Raw genomic sequence first — 23,545 nt, forward strand, 5'->3', positions numbered from 1 at the left:
GAGACCTGTTGTCTTCCTTCCTCTCCCTGGGCATTTTGTTCCCCTGGCTACTTTGAAGCATTGCAACTGTCTTCAGTAGCAACCAGTGAGGCTTGGACACATCTCCCACCTCGGAGGTACACTGCAGTTTGCATTGGCTGGGCTCCCTGGCAGTCGAGGCACCTCAGCAGCTTTGAGGTTGATGCAGGTCAGCCTCACTTCTTGAAGGCATGGATGCAAATAGGTTAAAGTGAATAAAGAAACAACCCAGCTCCCCACCGCCCACTCACCCAGGGTTGGATTCCCAGCCTTCCCAGGTGGATGAGGAGTCCCCTACTCCTTAGCTTCTCCAACCCAAGAGCTCTCCGTCCTGCTCCCTCCCATTTTAGCTGTTGCAAACAGAGACTGGGAAAGGTGTGAGATTTTGCAATAATTCCCTGGTCATTTGTGAGTTAAGACACAAACTCAAGAGACGGGACGGTCTGTGGGTTGAGAAACTGTCAGAAGCCTTTGATTTAAACCTTCTGCCCTGTCACTCACCGTGGTATAACTGCGGGGAGAGAGATCACAGAGGGCTTGTGGAAGAAGGGGGAGGCATGTCATGAGGTGAGGGAGCTGTGCGTGTACCAAAGAGGCCTGGAGCCTCAGCCCCCCTCTACCTACCTCCTGATAGCATCTTCAGAACGAGCCAGGCTTGCAAAGGGCAACAGTTTCCGTTGGCAGGAAGGTAAGAGATGTCCATATGGGGCTGGTATGTGCGTGTGTATATATGTGTGGGTGTCATAGCAGAGTGTGCACCGAGCTAGCCTCTGAAACCCAGCATGGCTCGGCAAATGCCCATTTTCCCACTGTGGTCTGAGGAGGGCCATGCCGCGCGAGGCAGTGGAACAATCACCCTCTGCAATACAGCTGTGCCCCATCATCCACACAGCCACGGGCAGGGTCCACATCCAACCCTTTGGGCCCAACGGCAGCTCCCAGCCAGCAATGGGAAAGGGAAGGTGAGAAAACGGAGACCTGAGGCAGGTTCAACCTGTTGCTGGCATCTGGCTGCGATGCGCTGGATGGAGGGAGGCAGGGGCTCAGCTTGCCGTGCTGAGTGATGCTGGCTGGGGTGTTGCATCACTCCCTCTCCCTCCCTGGGCTCTGGGAGATAAACAAGGCTGAGGTGTGAGTGAAGCAGCTTGTCTGGGTGGTTTGGGAGGAGAGGAGAGACAGCATGCTGGAGCAGAGGGGAAACCTGCTATGGTACGGTGCAGCGGCCCCTTGAATGGTGCACAAATCCCTGATGTGGGGCAGACCCTGCACCATGGCTGGCAGTTGGGGCAAGGCTCGAGGGGCTGCCAGAGACCTTTCCCATGGCTGTGACAAAGGGTCAGGGGAGATGCAGAGCGAGGTCCTGCTATGCTGTGCCCCTGCTCTCCCTGGTGCTTTGGGTGCAGGCACGTCCACCTGTGCCCATCTGAGTGGCCCCAGTAGGGTCAAAAGTCTCCTTTTATATTCCTTTTCTTGCCCTGCTTCTCTTTTCCCCTTTCCCACAGCTATCACAGGGCAAGGAGCTATTGCAGGGCTTTCAGCTTCTCCTGAGCTGACCCTGACATGCGCTTTCTTCCCCAGAAACAGCACCATATCCTGCCCTTTACCTCCTCTCTCCCACTCGCCCCTCTTTCATACCTGCAAGACCACTAACCTGCAAGAAGCTGGTTTAAAGGACCAACTCCTTGGCAGATACCTTGAACAAGCTTGAGACGCAGCTGCAGAGCCCTTTGCAGCAGAGCTTGGACCTGTCTTCAGGGGAAAAGAGAGGCACGGCCCCAGGGGTAGTGCTGTAGCTGCCCACCCCAGGGCACACTTCTTACTTTGCCTCAGGGGAGAGGTACTGGTTGTCACCAACCCCAGGCTCACATACCACAGGTCAGCCCCACTGCATGGAAAAGGACCCAGCCCTGGGGTGAATGAAGTGAATGGAGGTCTCGTGGCCTTCAGGGCATGGCTGCACCCACTGGCAGGGCAGCAGGGCTGGTCTGACCCAGTCTAGCCCTTGTTCCTTCAGCAGCATTGCAGGGTCCACCTTGCCTGAGCTAAGCCTCACCTACAGCAACTTCCCAGTTGGGCATCCATGGTGTGATGGGTGGCACCGGCTACAGACCCTGCCTGTCACCATGCATCTTAGCCCCGAGGGATCTGGCTGAAGAGACTCTTCAGGTGGCACTTTCCTCTCCAAGTTGGCAGGCTGAAGGATTGAATCATGGAAAACTTTTCTAGGTCTGGCTACACATTTCCGCTCCTCCCTCCTCCCTCACTCCTCACCTTTTGTAAGTGTGACAAAGTCACCTCCAATCTACCAGCATCTCACCTCAAGGGGCCAGAAACATGCACAAGCGGAACCCCTGTACTTCCTGAGGACACATTTCTATCTGCTTCCTCAGAAGTAAATAAAAAATGTGAAGAAGGCTGGGCTCCAATCTGACAGAGTATTGCATTTACTAGGATATAGATAGCCCTAGCTCTGGGCCTGACACAGGACCAAAGAGGCCTGTAAGGATGTGTATGATTATGCTTTCCACCCCTTGCCAAACTAAGCGTCTGGTACACATCAAACCACAGGAGAAGCTATGTGAAGATGAATTAAACTCAAAACAGAAGGTTCTATATGGGCATCTCCTCTTGTTTTCTTGTCCATTCCTCCACTTCAGCAGGAGTCCCCTCAGTCCAAACACCAAAGATGCTAAACAAAACCCCACTTACCTCTTTGATTTGCAGTGAGACCTCCAAAAGGCATCTCCCTGTCCTTAGGACTCTACCCCTCCTAGATCTTCCACTCAAGCCTCCAAGTCTCCACTCCCCTGTCATGTCTCCCCGTCTTCCCCAACTTTATGGGCAATCGCCACTTGTCTTTCCACCTCTGAGCTGAACCTCAAGCCTTTCTCATCACACACAGGTCTTCCAAAAATGTGTGTCCAGCTTAACTCTGGAACTGTCACTCACCCCATTGTTAGCAAGCACAAGTGTCTAGTCAACAGTTTAATGTCCCTCTTACATCTGTACTTCCTGGCTTTCACCTCTTGGCAGAGAAAAGAGAAACACCACAGGGAAAACAGAAAACACACATGCTTACTAAGTACTTGACAGAAGAATGTGCTAAAAACTTCTCAAGATAAACGGTCTGATCCCCCTTAAGAGAACTCCAGCATTAGCCCAGCCTTCCTCAATGTAATTAATTAAGTACTTGAAGCCTAATTCTACAACCCGTTGTATTGTCCTGGTTTTTTGGTAATTTCCAAAGAATCCTTCCTTGAACTTGCTGAAAGCTTTCCCAGCAAAGAGGAGAGGGTTGTCATGATTAGAAGAGTTCAAGCAGTAAATATCTTTAAGGTAATGGTTCTCCACAAAGGAAACAGACAGAAGATTGCCAAGGATTGCCCAGGGAAGTTTCAGAGCTGAGTTAGACTTTGTACCTGTCTCTTTCACGTCAGTGTCTTTTCCATCACACTGTTCGGCGATAACCAGAGCTAGAAGGATTAGGTTGGGAGGGAAAAGCAGATCTAAGTGAAAAACAACCAGGGAAAAAAGTTTAATACCACTGGAAAAAAAAACAAATACAAAAGTTCTTGGAGATTGTTTGGTTTTGTAACATAAAGCACCATTAATTCCACAGTACATTACAACTCAGCCTACTACACCTTCCAGAAAGCACCCAATACTCCTGAAATCTGATTTAGCACCAAGGGATTGCCATCTTGTTTAGCACCAAGAAGCCTGTTAAACACACCCTTTGGTCCCCCTGCCCTCCTCTCTCATGTGCATCAGGCACCATCTGGCTGCTCATGGGTAGCACATGAGACCTATCACTGGCATTCAAACACCAAATAGAAAAGGAAGAAGGAAGCTTGTTTCTGGAGATATTCAGTGTTAGAGAGGCTTGCTTCTCTTCAGGGACACACAGGGGCACTCTACACTGTAAACAGACAATATCTGGGTTTGCAGCCTGTTGAGGAAGAGAGAAAGGGATTCGGTCCTGAGCATCACCTCCAGCATGCTGCTTCCTCTCTACTGCCTGATATCCTATCTCTGAGCAATTCCACATGCTTGACCTGCTAAGGGAGGGGAAGAAACTCACAGTCTCCTTCAGTTCCCATGATCCCATCATCACATGTTTCCCTGGGAAAAACCCAGCTTTGCCTCAGTGAAACCTTGTGAAAACCCACTGCCTCAGGGACAGTGGTGGGGAGGATCCAGGGCAGAAAGTGCCTGAAACTCATTCCAGTCTGTACAGCTTCCTTAGCAAAGCAGGGAGGGTAAGTAAACAGGGCAAGAGAGAAAATGTCCTGCAATTCTCTCATTTTTAATATTTAGCCTGGGTCCCTGTGCCTTTGCCATCCCGGGCTGAGTGTACCGGACCTACTCCTGCATAATGATGCGTATCTCCTATGGGAGAGCTCTGGTAGTCCCAGGTGCTATAGGCAGAGACCATGGCTAATCATGAGACCGCAGAAGCTAGATATGTCAGAAGACTTCATTATCAGTGATGAGCAGAGGAGAAATACAGTTTCTCCTGCTTGTCCTGTCCTGAGACTCAAAAAAGAGACAACTCTTGGCACTGCTGTTTATGGGAGCATCACAACATGTGGAAGTAGGGTTCCCAAAGTGCTGAGTCAGCTTCACCTGCTCCCCCCAGGACCATAGCAATCCCACAGGGATGTGAGTGAGAGCAGTGTGAGACCAGTACAAATGGTACTAGAAAACCCTACCGCTGGCATTCCTTTCCCACTGCGACATCTCCAACCTGACAAGAAGAGTGAGGGTTTGTTTTAGCCACGTGCTTTTCTCAGTTGCTCTGATGTGATTACCAGAAAAGGGCACAGAGCATGTGACAGGGAAGCTTTTAACCCTGGGGAGAGGTGCTGTAGTCTCACCTCTCTCTCTTTTCCATCACAGAGGCAAAGAGGTGCCAACCTGCCCAGGTTTGGAACTGATTTAACTGCAATTGCCCTTACAGCCTCCAGCTCAGGTCCTGAAACAGCAGTCGTTCAATACCAATGTGGGAGAACCACCTTCAGGAGAACAACATAATGGCACACAGGAGCCAGGGCCTGACTCTCCCCTCGCATCAGCAAGTGTTAGGGATGACTGCTGATACCAATGGAAGGGCATGGGTCCACCTCTGCCAAAGAAGAGGGCAGATTCGGGTTCACTGTCTGGACTAGCTTCTCACAGCTGGGGAACCGAGACCGAGTAGCACTCCAGGGGAGATTTGGGAGGGAGGTTTTGTAGGGTTGTCTTTCTCTCTCGTTCTGTACTTATGATCCTTAGTGGGAACAGAGTGGTGGGCTCTACTGATTCAACCACAGATGCCTCTGAAGGGTCTGGCTGAGTGTCTGGCCCTTCATCTCTTTGAAGAGCCAGAGCTGGCACAGAGGAGGACAATCCCACCAGGCCCAGATTTTACAGCCAACCTGGACTCTGTGACCCGGAAGGGTGTCTAAGAAGAGAAAGTGACATACTTCAGAAGGCCAACAGTCCCCTTTTTGGAAAAACAGTATTGTCTCTCACCGCTCCTACATCTTCCTTGTGCTACAGGAGGCCATCAGACCCCAGTCCGCTCTCCAGACTACAGGTGTGAGAGGTAACATTAAGGCCATGTTGCAGGCTGCAAAACTGGCATGTCTAGCTGGGATGGAGAGAAGCCAGGATGTACCTGGGCAGTGGGGGCTTTCTAGCCCTTTCTACAGGAGTCCTTTGTGTCTGAAGCCCCAAGGAAGGACATATCCCCAGGAGCAGCATTTTAGCCTTCCTCCTGCTCTAGGGCCCTAAATGCCAGATACAGCTCGCTGGCAGATTTAGAAGAAGCCAATAACCTAAGTTGGGGTCATGAGGTGAGGGGGCGAGAGATGGTAGTGTCACACTGTAAGTGGACAGATGCAGCCCTGGCTACAAGAGAGTGTGAAGTGGGAGCCAGCGCGGCAAGTTTCACACTCAGTGCCTGAGACTTGAGAGGGCCATTTCCAAGTGATTTGCAGTGGTTGCGGGCAGTAAAGAGAGAGAGAGAGGAAGAAGGAAAAGGCCAAAGAGGCCCCAAGGAGGAGGAGAGGCTGTTAGTCAAGGCTGGGCTTGACAAGGTACCCGTTGAAGGTGATGTACACATCAACATCATCACTGTAAATGGCATTCTCCCGCTCCCGCTTATAGAGCCTCACCCAGATCTCATCATTTTCCTGAAGCTCCAGCATGAGGCTCTGGCTCTGCATGATGCTGCGGTCACTGGGTTGGGCATACAAGATGACTGCCTCTTCTTCGTTGTGCATGATGTGCATGTAGGTCTCCTTGAAGTTCCAGGTGTGGACGTTGAGGCTGAAATAGTAAAGTCCACCTACATAGCAGTAGAATTTGCCATTGAACATGTCGAAGTGGCTGTAGAGGTTGACGAAGACGGTGTCGAAGATCAAGACCTGGAAGCCCTCGCTGCTGTGCAGTGCTTTCTTGCGACCAACGGAGAATGCAGCATACTGATGCTTGCAGGGGTCTCCTGCTGTGCCCATCTGTCCTTTACTGCCTTTCTGGCCCTGGGCACCCCGCTCGCCTCGTGGTCCTTCTTTGCCCCATTTCCCTGGCATACCAGGCTCTCCCCGGTCTCCTTTCTCTCCTACAAGAGGAAGCAGAGGACACAACTCCTGTGTGATACCAGAGGGAGAGGTGGAAGTAGGCAGATGAAGAGGCAGATGACTGCTGAAGGATGTGGCAATGCCAGAAGAATGAACGCTCCTGAGGGTCACAATATCATTGTGCTTCATGGGAAAGGAGCTAGCAGAGCTCTGGGTGCGACTGAGGTCTCTTCTCATATGAACCCCGTGCTCACCACATGATATGGCCTTGCTGGAGGCACTAGGACCTGTCCCTAGGAGACTTCAGCCTGAGAGAGAGCCCAGCAGTCCAAAGTACCACTGGGGCTCTTGACCTCTTCTTCCTCCTCCACACTCCTTCACCTCCAACACAGCCTCTGCCCTCCTACACCTCTCCTATGACCCAATTATCCATGCAGTGTGCACTCTGTTCTTGCTGTAGGCTGGAGAAGGGGAAGAAGTGCTAATGCCTGTGGGAGAATATGACAATGAGGTGGGTCAGAGGGAAAAGATCCAAGCTGGACTTGGCAGATGGTGCACTGCAAGTTAGAGGGCTGGTACTTTGACAATACCGGCATCCTTTGGGCATCCTGTATAATTAATACTGCAGTTCTACTCTGGGGTTTGTGCGTTGCCTGTCACACACTTGGGCAGGCATCAATACAGAGAGACAGCAGCACCAGAATGTACTTTGTGTATAGAGGGAAGAGATGGGGGTCAGAGAAGCCTCCAGCACAAGCGACAGCATCCCAAATTTGTGCCTTGTTCTTTTCCTCCTCTCCATCCCCTGTATGGTATTGCAGGTCTCCCTGCAACACTCCACTCTTGTCCAGGCCTCTATCTGCCCCAGACACACTTCTGAGCTTTGATGGATTGCAGCTATTTCCAGGCTGGGCAGGGAAGGGGGAGCATCTGCCCAGCTAGCCCAGAGGAACCACAGAGCAACAATAAGCAAGTGGAGCAGGATCCAGCTGGGAACAGGCTTTTGCCCACAGCAAAGGCTAAAAGGGGAGCCCCAAAGGGAGGAGCTGATCTAAAATAGGGAGCATTTTCCCGTTAGCCAAGCCAGCCACAGCAGGGTGGAACGAGCTGGTCACTGCCAGTTAGCCTGGAGGTTCTTGCAAATAGCTGCTGCCTCCCCTTGCCCTCCTCCTGCTCCAAAATGCATGTGACCCATGGAGCTGGAGAAGGGTTCCCCACAGCCTTCCCAGGTGCCAATGCCTACCCTCCAAACATGCTTATTTTGCAGCTGGATAGAGACTGCTCCTTCCCTCAGGCACTACAGGACTCTGGAAGTCTGAGGCAAGGAAGGTGTCCTCCCAGCTTGGCAAGAGGCTGCTCCTGCCTCTCCTGTGCTAGCCGGGAGGAAGAGCTGGTAGCAGGCAGCATCCTGAGACACAGAGGTCACAGCACGGATATGCACCGACTTCCCTCCCCCCTAGGCTACTCTTGGTCACAGCACAAAACACCTAAACCCTGGGCACAGCGTGTGTGGGCACATACCCTTCAGGATGGCATCTGGCAGTCTGTTAGCATAACCAGCATGCCAGCAACCCAGCTGTCACCTCCACCACAGTGCCACCGGTCCCTGAGCAGGCTTTGGCATCCCGGGGCCAAGACAGGCACTTACCCTTCAGTATGGTGATGTTGATATAGGGACGGACCTCCGGCATTGGGTAGGGCAAGTGGTAGTGGCTGGGAGGGACCGGTGGGGCATCTGTGGAAGAGTCCAGTGGGTCACAACAGCGCTTGCAAGCACCAGGGGCTGGTTCTGTGAAGTTGGGTTCATCAGTGGGTGCCCCAAACACAACAAGAGGGAGAAGAAGGAAGGCCAGGGGTGTGCGCAGGTAAATTATGTCCATGGTGACCTGGGAAGATATGAGGAAGCGCCAGAGTGAGGTATAAGAAGGGGAGGACACAGGGGATGGAGCAGAGATCACCACAAAAAAACATCTTTCTGTGGCTGGAGCCAGGGGTGGGATGAAATGGCATTGTCCTGTGGAGGCAGTTTACATGCTTGAAGTCCCTGGAGGTTCAAGGCTGCAATCTGAGTAGCAACCGCATGGCCCAAGAGGATGCCCCATGCCCTTCTGCCCAGATCAATGGAGACTAGGTTCTAACTCAGGAAGAAGGCTTGACCCTTGTTAGGCAAACCACTGGAGCCACTAGAAGATTCAGTCCCCAGTCTGGGATAGAGGAAGGAGACATGGCAAACCACACAGTGCTTTTAGCAAAAGCATGCTCCGGTAGGCTGCTGAATCTGTGGGGAGGTCTGTAAAAAACTTCTCCAGGTCTCCAGTCACTAGGTATCAACTCTTTACAGGAGTCTAACCCAACAACCCCCCTGTCCCAGCCGGAGTCTGACCCATATCTCTTTGCAGAGAGGCCTCTTCTCCTGGGGGCTGGGAACTTAACTTCAGCCCCCTCCTTCCCCCCACCAAATCCCACCCCCCTCTGTGCCTCAGCCCCCTCCCACCAATGCTCAGTTGTGTTCTCAGCCAAAGCCCAGCACCTTCCCAAAGGGACGGCCAGCTCCTCCGAGAGCAGCGGGCAGGGCCAGGCCTTTGCAGACAGACCAGAGGGGAGCTGCTCCGCTGCAGAGGGTGAAGGAAGCAAAGCTCGGAGCAGGCAGCCTGCAGAGAAGTATGCTTACGAAAGACAGACGCGCAAACAAGCCGAGAAAGCCCCTCTCCCAGCCTCTGCCCCCCTTCCCTCTGCCTGCACCGCAGCCCAGCGTGGCAGCTCACCCCGGAGGCTGAGGGCTCCCCTCTGTGCTTCCCAGCCCCTGCTCCCGGGCTCCCCTCCGCCTGCAAAGCCGGCCCCCGGGGCCATGGCTTTAAGAAAGCTGGCTTTTGGCACAGGCACTGCTGAGTGCTGGCTGGGTGCACAAGCTGGGCTTGGACCTGCTGCTCCCTCCCCTCTCCTCTCCCTCCCTTTCCCTCCCTGGCTTTGGGCGCTCTCCATTGCAAACCGGCTTGGGTTTCGGCGCCTTTTAACTCTTTCCTAGGTAGTGCCTTTTCCTTATATATGGTGGTTTTTTTTTTTCTCTGCATTTTTGCTTCCAAACAGCCTAGCCCTGGTCAGCAAAATGCAGGCAGCACAGATTGCACCCTGTGCAAAGGGTGGGCAGGCAGCAGGGCAGTGTCCCACCCTGAGCATCTCAGGATGGGCAAGGTGAGGTACATCGGTGCAAGAGACAGACTTTCCTTCAGGTGGGATGGTGCAGGACTCTGCCCTCACACCTTTGTGTTAGTCCCTTGTCCCATGCATTAGCCCTTTACTTGGCTGGCCATGCTCTCTCCCCAGCTGTGCCTGTCCCACTCATAGTCCCCAAACTTCATCTTTCATTCTCTCCTGCATTGTTTCTTCTGCATGTCACCGCAGCCTCTCGCCCCAGGCACAATATTTCTAGCAGGCTCATCTGCCAACTAGGAGAGGCATTAGTTTTTTCCCTCTCTGGTCATCGCCTCTCCCCGGCAGAGCCCCAAGCCTTGCGTGTGTCATCCACCGGTCACGTCCCCTGGTTAAGTCCCGGGCTGAGCAGTTCACACGGGAGGGGTGTGCCTGGCCTGAAGCACAGCCCCGCTGCGGGGAGCTGCTTGCCAGCAAAGTTGAGGATCTGGAGCAAACCCTGGCCATGATCTTTGCCTCCAGCCTGGCGCCAAGCTGATGTGCTTGTGCTGTTGGGGTGAGCACTACGTGGCTGCAGCAGAACCTGGGAATGAAGGGCATTTGGGCGGGGGGGGAGAGTGCAGGGAGGGACAACAGTTTTCTTACACTGCACAATCTGTTGGGAAGAGGATTTTGGGGATCCTACCCTGCAGCAAAACTGGATTTGGGAACTTATACCCTGGGGGGGTGCACATATGTATCTTTGAGAGGCAGAAGGAAGGATGGGCAACAGCTCTCTTCTGCGGGGAGCAGAAGTGCCAAGTCAGCACTGTACCTCCTGCAATTTCCAAGAGAAGCTGGAGAAGGCTCCAAGGTTTCTGAAGGGGAAAGGGTTTTGTGCATGTCTATGTGTGCTTGGACTTTTTTTTTCTGTTTTCCTTCTCCCATTTGTTTGGTTTGGGAATGGGAGGCCCTGCTTCCCAGAGAGTGGCTGGCGTTTGGCAGGACCCCAGCACCACTGGATAAGCAAGCGGAAAACTCTGGGAAAATATGTACTGTGAGCTGGGGGGAAGGGAGGAAAGGGGGCTGGGAGGCCTGGGGATATTCCCAGGCTGCCTGTCAGCCTGGAGCTCAATGAACATGGGGTGAACATGCCTCCCAGCTGCGGCGGGAAGAGGACCAAGAAATTCACTGCTGTGCTCGTGAGTTCCTATCTGGGCTCCAGCACTGAAATGCAATGAGACCCATTGCAAGTCTCCCATGTCTGCCCGTGCCTCAGTTTCCCCTTTTGGAAAATGAAAGGGGGAAAGGTTAGGGCAACACTTCTTGCTAGTGGAGCCTTGCCAGCTGACAGAAGCGGGTTTTTGTGATCAGTTGTGTTGTCTACTGCCTGCTGCTGGTGGGCATTTCGGCAGCTGACAGTACTATTGTGTGCTGGTTTTGGCTGGGATAGAGTTAATTTTCTTCATAGCAGCTAGTATGGGGCTATGTTTTGGATTTGTGCTGAAAACAGTGTTGATAAACAGGGATGTTTTTGTTATTGCTGAGCAGTGCTTACACAGAGTCAAGGCCTTTTCTGCTTCTGGCACCACCCCACCAGCGAGCAGGCTGGGGGTGCACAAGAAGCTGGGAGGGGACACAGCTGGGACAGCTGACCCCAACTGACCAAAAGGATATTCCATGCCATATGGCGTCATGCTCAGCATATAAAGCTGGGGGAAGAAGGAAGGGGGGGGACTTGCGAGTGATGGTGTTTGTCTTCCCAAGTAACTGTTACACATGATGGAGCCCTGCTTTCCTGGAGATGGCTGAACACCTGCCTTCCGATGGGAAGGAGTGACTGAATTCCTTGTTTTGCTTTGCTTGGGTGCATGGCTTTTGCTTTACCTATTAAACTGTCTTTATCTCAACCCACGAGCTTTCTTAATTTTACTCTTCCAATTCTCTCCCCCGTCCCACCAGGGGGGAGTGAGCGAGCGACTGTGTGGTGCTTAGTTGCTGGCTGGGGTTAAACCACGACATATTGAAAGCAAAAAAATTTTCTGAGATACATGAAAACTCAGAGACTGACACTGAAGGCAAATTTCCTCTCTGTCCCATCAAAGCTATTGCAGTGCCTCACTCCCTCAGGTTTTCCTGCCTAGCTTATTTCCAAACATGACATTACCCCCTTTTGCAACTCTCAGCCTTATGTCTGGCCTCCTCTACCTTTCCAAGAGGAACAGGTAGCAGGGAGACCATTGTCCTCATTTCTGTCCCACATTTCCATCTGCACTCCTGAGTTGCTCACAACCAAGCAAACGTTCTTCGTGGAGGACCTCATCAGCTGGGGCTTTTGCCTTTGTCTCATCTGACTGCAAGAACAGCTCACAGTGGGCAGCAAGCTGGACTTTGTATTTAATGTCTCGTCTGAGCTGAATAGGGACCTGCAGGGAGCCAGCAAACAAAGACTTGCACTAGTGGCATTGCCCAGCTGGGCAGCAGTTTATGCCAGTAAAGACACTTTTGCCTGGGTAATATTGCCCTGCTCCCTGAAGGGAACTGGCTGTACCAGCAACATTTTGCCAGGGCAGCCACATTTGCAGGAGGTTTTGGCTTGTTTGGCCAAGTGCTCAAAGATACAAGTTTTGAGAATGCTATCCAATAATCCTGTGCCAGGCACACTTTTAAGTGTAACCCAAGCCTGAAGGCACCTTGTGTGCTCAACAATCTTCCCTCTCTCTCATCGCGCACAATCTGCCTTGGAGGCAGCCCAGGGAAGCTCTGGCCAGATTGGACTGCAACAATCCCTGCTCAAAAGCAGCTGCTTCCTCCTCCTTCTACATTTCCTCCCTTCTCCTGCAACCCCCCCCCAACACAGGCAAAGTAGGGGGATAAAGCCTGGCTCTCCCTCAGTGACTGCCTCCATTCTATCAACCCTCTCTACCACAGGTACAGAAGGAAGGAAATGACTTCGATGTTTTCTCCCCTTTCTAGCCCGTGTACAGCTCAGCTCCCCTGCTGCACATGTGGATCCCCTTCCCTGCTACACATACACAGGTACTTACATCCACCCACAAACACCCACACACTTGCCCTTCACGGCTCCTCCCTCACGAAAACCTCCAGAGCAAAGGTATCATCCGCACCAAGAGGCGGAGAAACAGCCCCTTCTCTTCCCCTTCCTGGCTGCTTCTCCTCCACCACAGCCGCTTTCCCTTTCCCCTTTCCCCCACCCCTCTGCCCCCACTCTCCAAGAGCATCGCAAGCTGGGAGGGGAAGCGGAGGACCTCTTACCTCCGCTCCCCTCCGGAGGGGTCCCGCGTTGGGTTATCCGTATCCTCAGCTGCTCCTGGTTAGCAGTGCGGGGAGGGAGGGCTGGCGGGGCCCAGCTGACTCCAGCCAGATGCTCGCCAAGTGCTCTTATGTAATTACTGTCTTTTCCATCCTGCCTCCGAGGCCTTTGTGAGTGCCTCCCCCCCTGCTCTGGCCCGTGTCAGGCTTGGCTCTCCCTCCCTCCCTCCCTCCCTCCCTCCTTCCACTCACCCCGCACAGCATCACGATTTGCTCAGTTCAACAGCTGATTCTTTCTGGAAGCAAAGTTCAGGCTTTTGGCTACTGCTGTTGCTACCCTTGGAAAGAGAGCTTATGTGTTTCAAGAGCTGGGAAGCGATGGGCAGCACTGCTCTGCACTCACCTCCTCTCCATCACTGCCTGATCGCTGCTGGGTACCTTTGCCTTGCCCTTCTGTAGTGCCTGCAAACGTGGAGGGGGACACCTGAAACACGGAAAGGTGGCAGTGTGTTCTTATGCTTCAGTACTTTGGGGTGCCCTCGGGTTACCCTGTAACAGCAGCTGGCCCTCTGCCGTATTGGGATCACCGATCATCTCTGGCCACGCTGCAGAGAGGATTGGAAAGACTAGATGACCTTTGATGGTCCTTTCCAACCCAAACTATCTATGATTCTATAAGACGAATCTTTTCCAGCCTGTGGAGTCCATGGCTGTGCAATGAGGCTTGTGTAACAGCCAGCCCTTGTTACCCAAGAGCACCAATACGGTATGAAATTACTGGCTCAGAATATCTTGTACGTCTCTGAGGATGGGCAGGCCTGTTGGACGTTAGCTGCATGGCTACATTTCTCTCATAACTTCTGCCCATGTGGGGCCTGGACCAACCAGGAACGACACGTTCCCTGGCTTTACGCAGGCTGCTGCCAAGTTTGAGGGCACTTCTGCCAGCAGGGATTTCTGCTGTGGGCTGCTTGGCGGCCTGGACTGTCTCACATGGAGATCAAGGCCTGGCAAAGCCGCTACATTTTTTTGCTGTGCATTGCTGAAACGCCACGTGGCTGAGGAGCAGCTGGAAGAGCCGTTCACCTGTACTCATCGCTAGAGCAAAGCTGTTGCTAGACCTGGCAGTCTCCGGCACCGAGCATGAAAGCGTGAGCTCGTCTCTCACTTCCCACTGCCCCCACAGCTAGTCCGAGACACCGCATGTCTGCCAGACACAGCTGAATGGTGTATCAGAGGCTGGCTGACAAGCTGCGTCAGTTGGAGATGCCTTGCAGCTAAGGGCGCATCACCCAGGCTGCCCCGGGCCCCATAGGTAGCTTTTCCAGCTCGAGTGTCCCATCTCTTACCCCCCTGCCTTGTGACCCTGCCTGCGAGACCACTGAGACAAGAAACTGTGCCAGTATGCACCCCAAACTCTGGCATGTGACTACAAGCGCTAACCCTACTGCAACCAGCAAGACTTCCCTGCCTCGTGAGCATCTAGGCCCAACAGCTTGGGTGGGTGGGAGATACCAAGTGACATTGCAGCCTGTTTGAACCAGTTCTTAAAAATAACCTTCAGCCAAGCCTGCTGCCTTCTGCTTCTCTGCATCTGAATGCATCTGAATGCATCTGAATGCATCTGAATGCCTCCTCTCCCATCCACTCCTATGTAGACCCAGGAGTTTTTACCCCCATGCTGTCCTCTCCTACATATACTCCTAGCCCTGCCCTGAGCAGTTACCAACAGTAGATCATTACTGGGGGCATCTCAACTCTCACAAGGAGCGCTGAGAAAGGTAGACAGTGGTTAGGGCAAGAAAATTTTCTTCAGAGGTACCCATGAGCTTTCTCACCAAAGAAACAAGCACTTTGTGACAAGCGGGGGGAAGCTGGTGTTTAAGAGCTCACAGAAACTCTTGGATGTGTGACGGGTACTTCCCACTAAGGGAACCACCCTGACACCAGGGGGGTTTGAAACAGAGAGGTCCCACCATCGCTTGGTAGCGCTGTCCTGAGTCTGGTCTTAAAACCAGTCAACAGGGCAAGAGTCCTGCGACGTTCTCTGGCTATTTGATCCAGCACGAGCACGTTCATCACTCCATCTTCAAGGCACGGGGCACAGGTGTTGTTCGATACCTGTGCAGCAAAGCTCGATGCTTTTCGCAGCGACAGATCTCTGCTGCAACTGTATGATGCCTTGCAGTAGCCACAGTGCCTCTGAGGGTCTAACAGAGGGCTCTGCATGGATCTCCAGGCCCACAACCTGCATGGTGAATACGTGGGATTTCCGAGAAGATAGCGGTGTCGGAGAAGGGTCCCGACCGAAGTCCCGACAACATCCCTTGCTCCTGCAGTCAGCACACCGCGGGGTGTGCAGGGGTGCCGGGACCCGCCACTCGTGCAGCATCCCTGCCGGGCACAGCCCTGCCTCAAAGCTGAGAGACGTTTGCAGGTGAGAAAAGAGCAGGTGCGTGACAAGCGGGGACGGCTGGGCTGCAGCCCGCCCGACGGCCACCGGCTCCCCGCTGCAGGAGGCCCTGCACCCCGCGCCGCCTCCTCCCAGCCCCGGCGCTGCCCGGCTGCCTGCCAACGGCGGGCTGCCTGCTTGTCCTGCCGATGGCTGGCACCTGTGGCCGAGGGCCGGCGCCTATGGCCGAGGGCCGGTAGGGACTGGGGCGGGCTCGCGTTCCTTCATCCTTTCTGCGAGCTCCCGCCCGCAGCTTGGCAGCTGCTCCGGTTGAAGACCACCGAAGGAAACAGTGATGGGGCACAGTCCGCGCGCGCGCACAGTTTGTGAGTCAGGGCGTATATATTTCCTTCCCACACGGCCCTGGTTGTCATGTATAGAAGGACATGCTGCAGCCCAGGCGTGTGTCTTTAGCTGGCTGCCGGGCGTGGGGGGGGGGGGGGGGGGTTGGTGGGGGGGTGTGTGTGTTTGTGCATGACGTGGTAAGTGTGAGATCTGAGTGAGCCGGCTGCGTTGTGCATGGCGTTTGCATATTTTATGCTTGGGAAGGCAAAGAACACCAAGTTTTCATGAGCAAATATTTGCATATTTTCCACTCGTTCGAGCAGATAAAGCATTTCAATTCTCTGTTGAATCCTCAGGAGAGCCAGGAACATCTTCTTTTCAAGGGTGTTTCCCTTTCTTGTATCTCCCTGTCTCTTTTATCTACTGGCTACTCTATTTCAACAACTGATTAACTGCTTCCTGCCTGCTCCCCACATCCCCTTGTTCCATGATCCTGTACAATAGCTGAAGCAGAACGTGGCCTGGACAGTTTTGCTGTTGCCTGAGCAGACCTGCTGTGTTTCCCTGCTGATGACAAATACAGCGGCTCCCTAACAACAGCTTCAAAGGACATTAAGTGTGGGCTGTGTTAGTAACAGCCTGGAAACACACTCTCGCCTCTCCACGCTGGAACCCCTCCCCAATCGCCATTCACTGCCCTTCCAGTTTCTCTCCTGAAGATCCACTGCAGAGCAGAAGGGTCACGCTGAGTGGGTCTGAAGCTGCCCCGGGCCACTGTTGGGCTGACAGAAATGTGCTTGGGTGTGTATGTATGGTGGGTCCATGTGTGGGAAGGGTGATTTGCAAGGTCCAGTTGTCATCTCCCAGTTTTCGCCCATGCCTGGGCTGTGTGTATGAAGGTGTATGTGCTGTGTTCTTGCGTTCATGCTTAAGCCAAGAAGTACATGCATGTCTGGGTATGTGTGCATCTGTGTGGGTGGCCACCTATGGTCTCATGCACACATAGATACACTTGAATCAAAGCACCCACAGACATGAATATGTATATATATACATTCACGCAGTCACATGTACCCACACATACATGCATGCAATCACATAAATGGTCATTTGTATGCATGTATACACATCACATACATATGCCTCTCTGTATCTGGTCTTGTGCGCTGACGTGCATATGAACTCTCTGAGCAGCTGGCAGAATGGGCTCTCCCTGTCTCTAACACCCCATCTATGATCAAACATTTGCTGGGAAGAGGGACTGCACAATGCTGCTGAAATCATTGCGGCCCTTTCTAGTCTTACAGCTCCGATCTCTACGTGACAAGAATAAAACCTTTTGTGCAGCACAGGGTTTGATGGAGCCCTTGTCTTCGTGTCTCTGCACCCAGAATAGAAAAATCCATTTCCATATCTGACTGGAACAAATCCCCCTGAACACGGCCAGAATTTCACTTAGCCACTGCGCACAGTCCCCATGGCCTCTGGGTTGCCTGGAGTCAACCACACTATCGTCAGGAGAGGGATCACAAGGGCAGTCGCATTAATGCTATTACCACAGAAAAAGCTGGGGATTCACCAGGAGGGAGACAGAGCTGAGGAGAGAAGCAGGGGTCAGGAGGCAGAGAGGTACCGTCCGTCATTCCAAACGTCTGTCCCTATGAAAAACAGCCTTTTAATCAATGGTGATAGTTTGCAGAATTTTGTAGCATTCGTTTTCTCCTCATGAATTTCGGACAAAAAATACCTTTTCTTTTCCCTCCCCCAGTCTTATTTTCGGTTCATCTCCATTTTTTTTCCCAATTTGTCACTGAAAAATAGCATGCGGCGTAGGGGGGAGAAGAAAACCCAAGACAGAAAAATATGATGCTTGTGACCCTGTTCTTTTAAACTCCTGTTTAAACAGTTTTTTGCAGGTCTCCCTGGAACACATTTTGTTTTCCCCAGCAGGCTCCCCTGCAGAGCTGCCTTGCTAGTGGGCTCAGACTCCATGTATCAAAATGATGTCTTCTTGGCGCATTTGCTTGGTGCTGGCATTGCAGTGCTTGGGATCTTCAGAGATGTAGGTATTTTAAGAAGCCAACCAGTTGGTGGAGTTTCTTGAGTGGTGACTTGCAGCAGATGGAGCTGCAAAGGCGTGCGAAATGAAGTCTCAGCTCAATTCAGTGGTGAAGGAGAGCATCTCTGTTAAGCGTGTTGGCAGCCAGGGAACTCCCCCATTTCCCCATGGCATTTGGGCAGCCACTCTGTGGAGAAGGAAACCCTTCCTATATCTGCCTCCCACCCATCTAAGCTGCCTCCTGCAAGGTCCTCATTCACTGTCACGTGCCTTATTCAGTGCCTGGTCATCAACCATGAACAGTGCTACATGCTTCCCAGCTAATACCATTTCTCCTCTGTCCTACAGTGATTGCTGTGCCAGTGATGCCCAGCATTCACCTTGGGCTGCTCCTCACTGCAAGAGAAGCAACGTAGACCCCCGTTTTAAGTGCTGTGTTGTCCATCTATCATCTGACCACTTGGTAGCCAGACCGTTTAATCTTCCTCCTGTTTGTTGCCCCATATAGAAGCAGGAGCTTTGGCAGTTCATCTTCATTCTGCTAGGATTTCTTGATTGTACTTCATCCAGCGGATGCTGCGGGAGCTCCCCAAGCAAAAAAAAAGAGGCTTTTTTAGTCCACCAGACTGTGTATCCCATGCCCATGAATAGCTTGGCTGCTTTTCTCACTGGGGCCCACAGTGTGGGCAGCTGATGCATGGCTGGAAGGAGGAGGAGATGTGAAGAGGTAGCAGAGGATAGAAACTGGCTACCAAGCACTTTCTTTTTCCCATGAGTTGAGCCTGCACTCCTGGGTGTCTGACTGCCCACGCTCAGGGGAGCAAGTGCACTTTGTAAGAGGAGCTAAGCAGTAGCTGTGTGGTATCACTGGTAGCTCAGCTCCCAAGGCTGAGCCTGCAGGCATGGACAGCTTGGCACCAGCGTCCCAGGCTCAAAGAGGAAACAAGAGGATGGAGGATTCATAGGGACAATCTGTCTCTGTCAGGGAGGTGACGGCTGTACCAGTGGCTGAGAGCACAGCTGTATGTCTTTTGCTTGGTCATGTTTGCAGTCCCTTCCCATCCTTCCTCTGCTCTCTGGCCTGGCTAGGACATGTCTCCTCACCTGACGCCCTGCGATGGTCCTTTCCCGAACTCGGGTGCCCTGCACTGCAGTTCCCCTGATGCCTGCCAGGCCTTCACTTCTTCTCACATCGCCTTTGGGTGACCTTGTCTCTTGCTTCCTCATAAAGTGGTTCTGTTCCCATCATCCTCAGCTGCTGCAGCTTGTTCTGCTTCCCAGTCCAGGACTTTTGTCTTCTGTCGCAGCATACTTGACCCCATGCCATCCCTTCACATCTCATGCCTTCTCTCAAGTGACCTGTGAGACATCTTTCCATCAGCCAGCCAGTTCTTGTCACTGACCCTCCACTGACTGCTTCCTCCAACATCTCCTGACCTCAGGGAGGCATGTCTCCTCCTGGTGGGTCCCTCCTTCCCATTTCTCAAAATTATTTATGGAGAAAAGTGCCCAGATATAACCAAGGGCTCTGGTATGAGAGTCTTCTTGGTGGCTGTAGCTTAGCAACAGCATTCATGATGAAGTTCAAGGTGTGGGGACAGACATTTAGCACACCCTGCAGGAATGAAGCCGAAGTGGAGAGGGAGATCTTCATCCCACCCACCCTTGTACATTGCTGCTCCTCTAGCTTGCACACTCAGACGGGCCCACCCACAACTTCCCTCCAACAACCAATGCACAGAAGCAAGCACTCATCCAACACTCACAGTAACACACATACTCTCACACTTTTACCCAAGCATTCACATGTGCGCACACATTTCCGTATATACTTGCATGCCTACACAACTGTATCTACACTTAAACATCACACAATTACATAAACACACTTCCTCATCTGTGTTTGTATACACTTACACACACGCATACCCCCTTATGTACATTTGTACACATTTATACACACCCCACAGCCACACACAGATTAGCATCAGTGCCCAACCCACACACATCTCCCACCAGCCCTGACTCCTCAGTCTCTGATCCTGTTCAGCTGTTCTCACACACGTACAGTCCAGTGATCAAACTTTTGCATACAACCACCTTTGTACACATGCAGACACATCATTTCCTCTCCATCCTGAGCTAAATACTCTACCATTTCCCACAAGATGAATCAGTTCCTAGTATTGCCCAGACTCCTGCAACCATAGCTCTCACACACTGGAGATCCTCTGACCTCCCTCTGCTCCCTGCCCCCATCCTGAACTGATACATGCCTTGATCTCCTATACCAGCCAAACTTTACTCCATACAGAGATCAATTCATCTCAAAGACATTGTGTATTCTCAGGAGAGCCAAATCTATAGCACCCCCTCCCCTAAACACATAGAATGGTTCTGCCCAGTTGGCCTTTTAAGTCCAAAGGCTTTCTGTTTATTTACAATAAGGCTTAGGGAGAGGAAAAGGGAAAGGGCATTTCAACTCTTAAGAAACCCTGCCTCCAACCCATGCCTCATTGTCTTCTTCTCTACCCTTGTTACACCTTCCACCAGGGTGCAGAGGCACCAGGAAAACCCTGAAGAATGCGAGATGCAGGAAAGAAATGTCCCATTTGCTCTCCCAGGTAAGTCTCATCAGCTTGCCCAGAGTCCATGAGAGCCCTGGAAAGAAAGAGGAGGCTTTGAGCAGTCAGAGTGGTCTCCAGCCACAACCAGCATGGGTGGAAAAGTTGTCCCCAAGACTTACTGGAGAGCTAGAGAAGGGTCAGCCATTCATGCAACTGGCTGGTATGTCTTTGCTGCAGGAATTTTTCCTTCCTGTTTTTCTTTTAGGTTAAACTGCTTCTCATGTTTATAAGGAAGATAATCAAGGCACTGGGATGCCTATTTGTTGTATATGCCATTTGAGGACTTCCTTGAGGTGCCACAGTCAGATGGCAGCTGATGTCCTTCACAGCTGGGTGATCTAAGGACGGATCATGCAATCTAGGGCTGACCTTGCTCTCTCCATACTGGCAGTGCCCATCACCTCTTCAGCTCTCCCTGGATGCAGTCTGTCCTTTACCTGGTACCACAAAGACCTCAGGTGTCCCTTCCAAAGCCAAGCAATGCCTTGCTTTTTCCATAAGTTCATGGAGCCCTCTTCATCTTTAAGCAGAGTTTGGGACTTTAATATTCCCTTGTACCAACGTCTCCCATTGCCTTTGAAGTGGAAAAGCACAGAAGGTGAAGGGGATCCCATGTCCCAATGTCTCTTTCCCCTGCACCATCCCTTTCATCATAAATAACTGACATGCAACTTGTTGCTCTTTTCGCATCCCAGAGGCTCCTCAGGGAGTGGTTTTTGCTCATTGCTGTCTCCTTCCCCACTGCTTAGAGGGTGCTCCTGCCTGTCATTACCATTCTGGGTGATCTTGCTGATCTCGCCCTCTTCCCCTTCATCATCAGTCTTCTCTGGGGGGCATGCTGGCACCTCCTGGCTCTGGACTCGGCGGGACGGCCTGAGGATGGCCCTCCGGAAGCCCTGCTTGAAGCGGTAGGAGAGGAAGCCGTAGATGATAGGATTGGCACAGCTGTTGGCATATGGGAGCACCACCACGAGGAAGTAGACACCAAAGAGGGATGGCTCCTCTGGCAGTGGGCAGACGACATTGATGATGTTGAGGACATAGAAGGGGAGCCAGCAAAGGACAAAGACAGCCACAACAGCCACTACCATGCGGGTCACTCTGCGCTCTGAAAGCTTGTGCTTGGAGGACAGAGCCCTCACCCGCCTGCCAGAGGAACGAACCTTCACAACGATAAGAAGATAGCAGAGACAAATCACCAGCAGTGGTCCAAAGAAGCCCAGGGTGGCAGTGTAGACAATGAAGCCAGCTCTCCACACTGAGGCAGGCTCTGGCCACTGGATGTGGCATGTGCTCATTCCTAAAGGGACATCTGAGAAGACAACCACGGGCAGCACCACTACGGAAGACAGCACCCACACAGTTGCACTCACAGCCTTGGCCACCCGTGCTGTCCGCCATTTGGAGGACTTCCCTGGGTGGACCACAGCCAGGTAGCGATCAACACTCATCACCGTCAGGCAGAAGATGCTGGTGAACTGGTTGATGGCATCCACGGCCATCACCAGGCGGCACATGAAAGACCCAAATGGCCAGTAGGACAGGGCATTTTGTGCAGCCAGGAACGGCAGGCCCAGCATGAAGAGCTCATCAGCTAGGGCAAGGTTCAAGATGTAGACGTTGGTCACCGACTCGCTCACAGAGTGCCGCAGGACCACGTAAATGACCAGAGAATTCCCAGCCAGCCCCACCACGCAGACAATGAGGTAGACCAGGGGGATGAGGACACCGCTGACAACCACACCAGGGCTGGCGGTGGTGGAGCCGTTGGGGGTGGTGAACCCTGCCCAGCTGCCAGAGGCATTCCTCTCCTCCGACACTGCTGGCGTGGGGAGGCTGAAAGCAGAAGTGTCCATAGCAGAGGCAGGAAAGAGGGCAGGGGCCAGTGTCCTTGCAGTATCAGTTAGCAATCTGGAGGTGAGAGGAGGAGAAAAAAGCCATTGATACTGGGGACATGACAGCTGAACAAGCCACAGATAAAATCACCACATTAACTGTGTGTAGGTATGGACAGGCATGGGAAGTTGGGGTGAGTTTGTGGATGCTGGCAGCCGCTGGAAGATGTAGGACAATATTGACCCCATCTAGTCCTGGGAGGCACAGTGGGCATGGAGGGACAAATAGGGACATGGCTCAATGTGGGCCAATGGATCCACTCCACTAGGGAAAGATCCTCTGGGGAAAGAACCACAGACTAGGACAGGGACAGGGAAATTTCTCATTTTCTGCTAATGGCTCCAATACTGAGGACATAGTCACCGGGGGCCTGATTCTCATTTAAGAGTGGCAGGTGCCTTACGAACAAAAGAGGGAAGAGCATCCAGTGGCAAAGTGCCATTCCAGCTGTGGCTCCCCCATTCACTGAGTATCCTCCTGCTTGCTGAAGCTCTTTTTGGACTGGCCAGGTTATTGTGGGGTTGTTAGCCCCACCAGCAGAAACAAAAGCACCTCCACTCTCAATCCAAGCCGAGAGGCTGAGCTCAGCACCTGAGCTGGAGGGTAGCTGGTTTGTATTATGCCAATTTGAGAGTAAAGGAAGAGCCAGATTATTCTGCGTACACCAAGAGGGGTCAGTCCAGATCTCTCTTGTCTCTTTCTCTTGTTTTCTCTCTCTCTCCTGCACCCTGCAACACACTGCTAATGGAAGAGGCTCTGCCTGCCCCAGCTGTTTGCAAGACCAAAGCAGCGTCCCAGCCTTCCTAATCTGAGGTGCCCGATTGCCCATCACATCAGGGTTTGGCATGGAAACAGCACTCAGCTCACTCAGAGAGAGCCTTGAACAAACAAGCTCTCCACTCGCCACCAGCTCTCTGCTGACACTGGGTGAGAAGCTGCAGGGAGAGAAGAGACAGATAAGGGAAGGACGTGCCTTTTGTCTTTTGTCAGGACTCCAGATATGTAAGATAGAGAGCCCAGCACATACTCCAGACCAGAGACACCCTGACAAACCTTATGCAGGGGAGATTTGTGATGCTTTCAGGATCACTCTGGTGCTGGCAAAATTTTCTGGAGGTGTGGACTGGCAGGGTCATCCTCTTGTTGAACTAGCTCCTTGGAAGGGAGGTTGACTTGGTGGAAGAGAACAGGGACCCTGAGGCTCCCCTTTACCCATCCCAACAAATCTCTTAGGGCTCTGAAG

General features: G+C 52.5%; 2 protein-coding genes across 2 annotated transcripts; both read right to left on the minus strand.

Annotated features, from left to right (window-relative positions):
• Window positions 1-5,716: 5,716 nt before the first annotated feature.
• C1QTNF6 (C1q and TNF related 6) lies at window positions 5,717-9,563 on the minus strand. Its single transcript, XM_050904103.1, is given in 4 exon segments — window positions 5,717-6,622; window positions 8,230-8,467; window positions 9,347-9,469; window positions 9,471-9,563. Coding segments are annotated over 4 exon segments (1,002 nt in total). The 3' UTR covers window positions 5,717-6,074.
• An 11,493-nt stretch (window positions 9,564-21,056) lies between these two features.
• On the minus strand, window positions 21,057-22,262 carry SSTR3 (somatostatin receptor 3). Its single transcript, XM_050912267.1, has one exon. The coding sequence runs from the start codon at window positions 22,260-22,262 to the stop codon at window positions 21,057-21,059; it is 1,206 nt and encodes a 401-aa protein (XP_050768224.1).
• Window positions 22,263-23,545: the final 1,283 nt, after the last annotated feature.

The sequence above is a fragment of the Gymnogyps californianus genome, chromosome 1 (assembly GCF_018139145.2).
Source record: "Gymnogyps californianus isolate 813 chromosome 1, ASM1813914v2, whole genome shotgun sequence".
Taxonomy (NCBI): domain Eukaryota; kingdom Metazoa; phylum Chordata; class Aves; order Accipitriformes; family Cathartidae; genus Gymnogyps; species Gymnogyps californianus.

Excerpts from the sequence above, each read along its gene's own strand:
- SSTR3 (XM_050912267.1), bottom strand. The coding sequence starts at position 22,262 with ATGGACACTTCTGCTTTCAGCCTCCCCACGCCAGCAGTGTCGGAGGAG.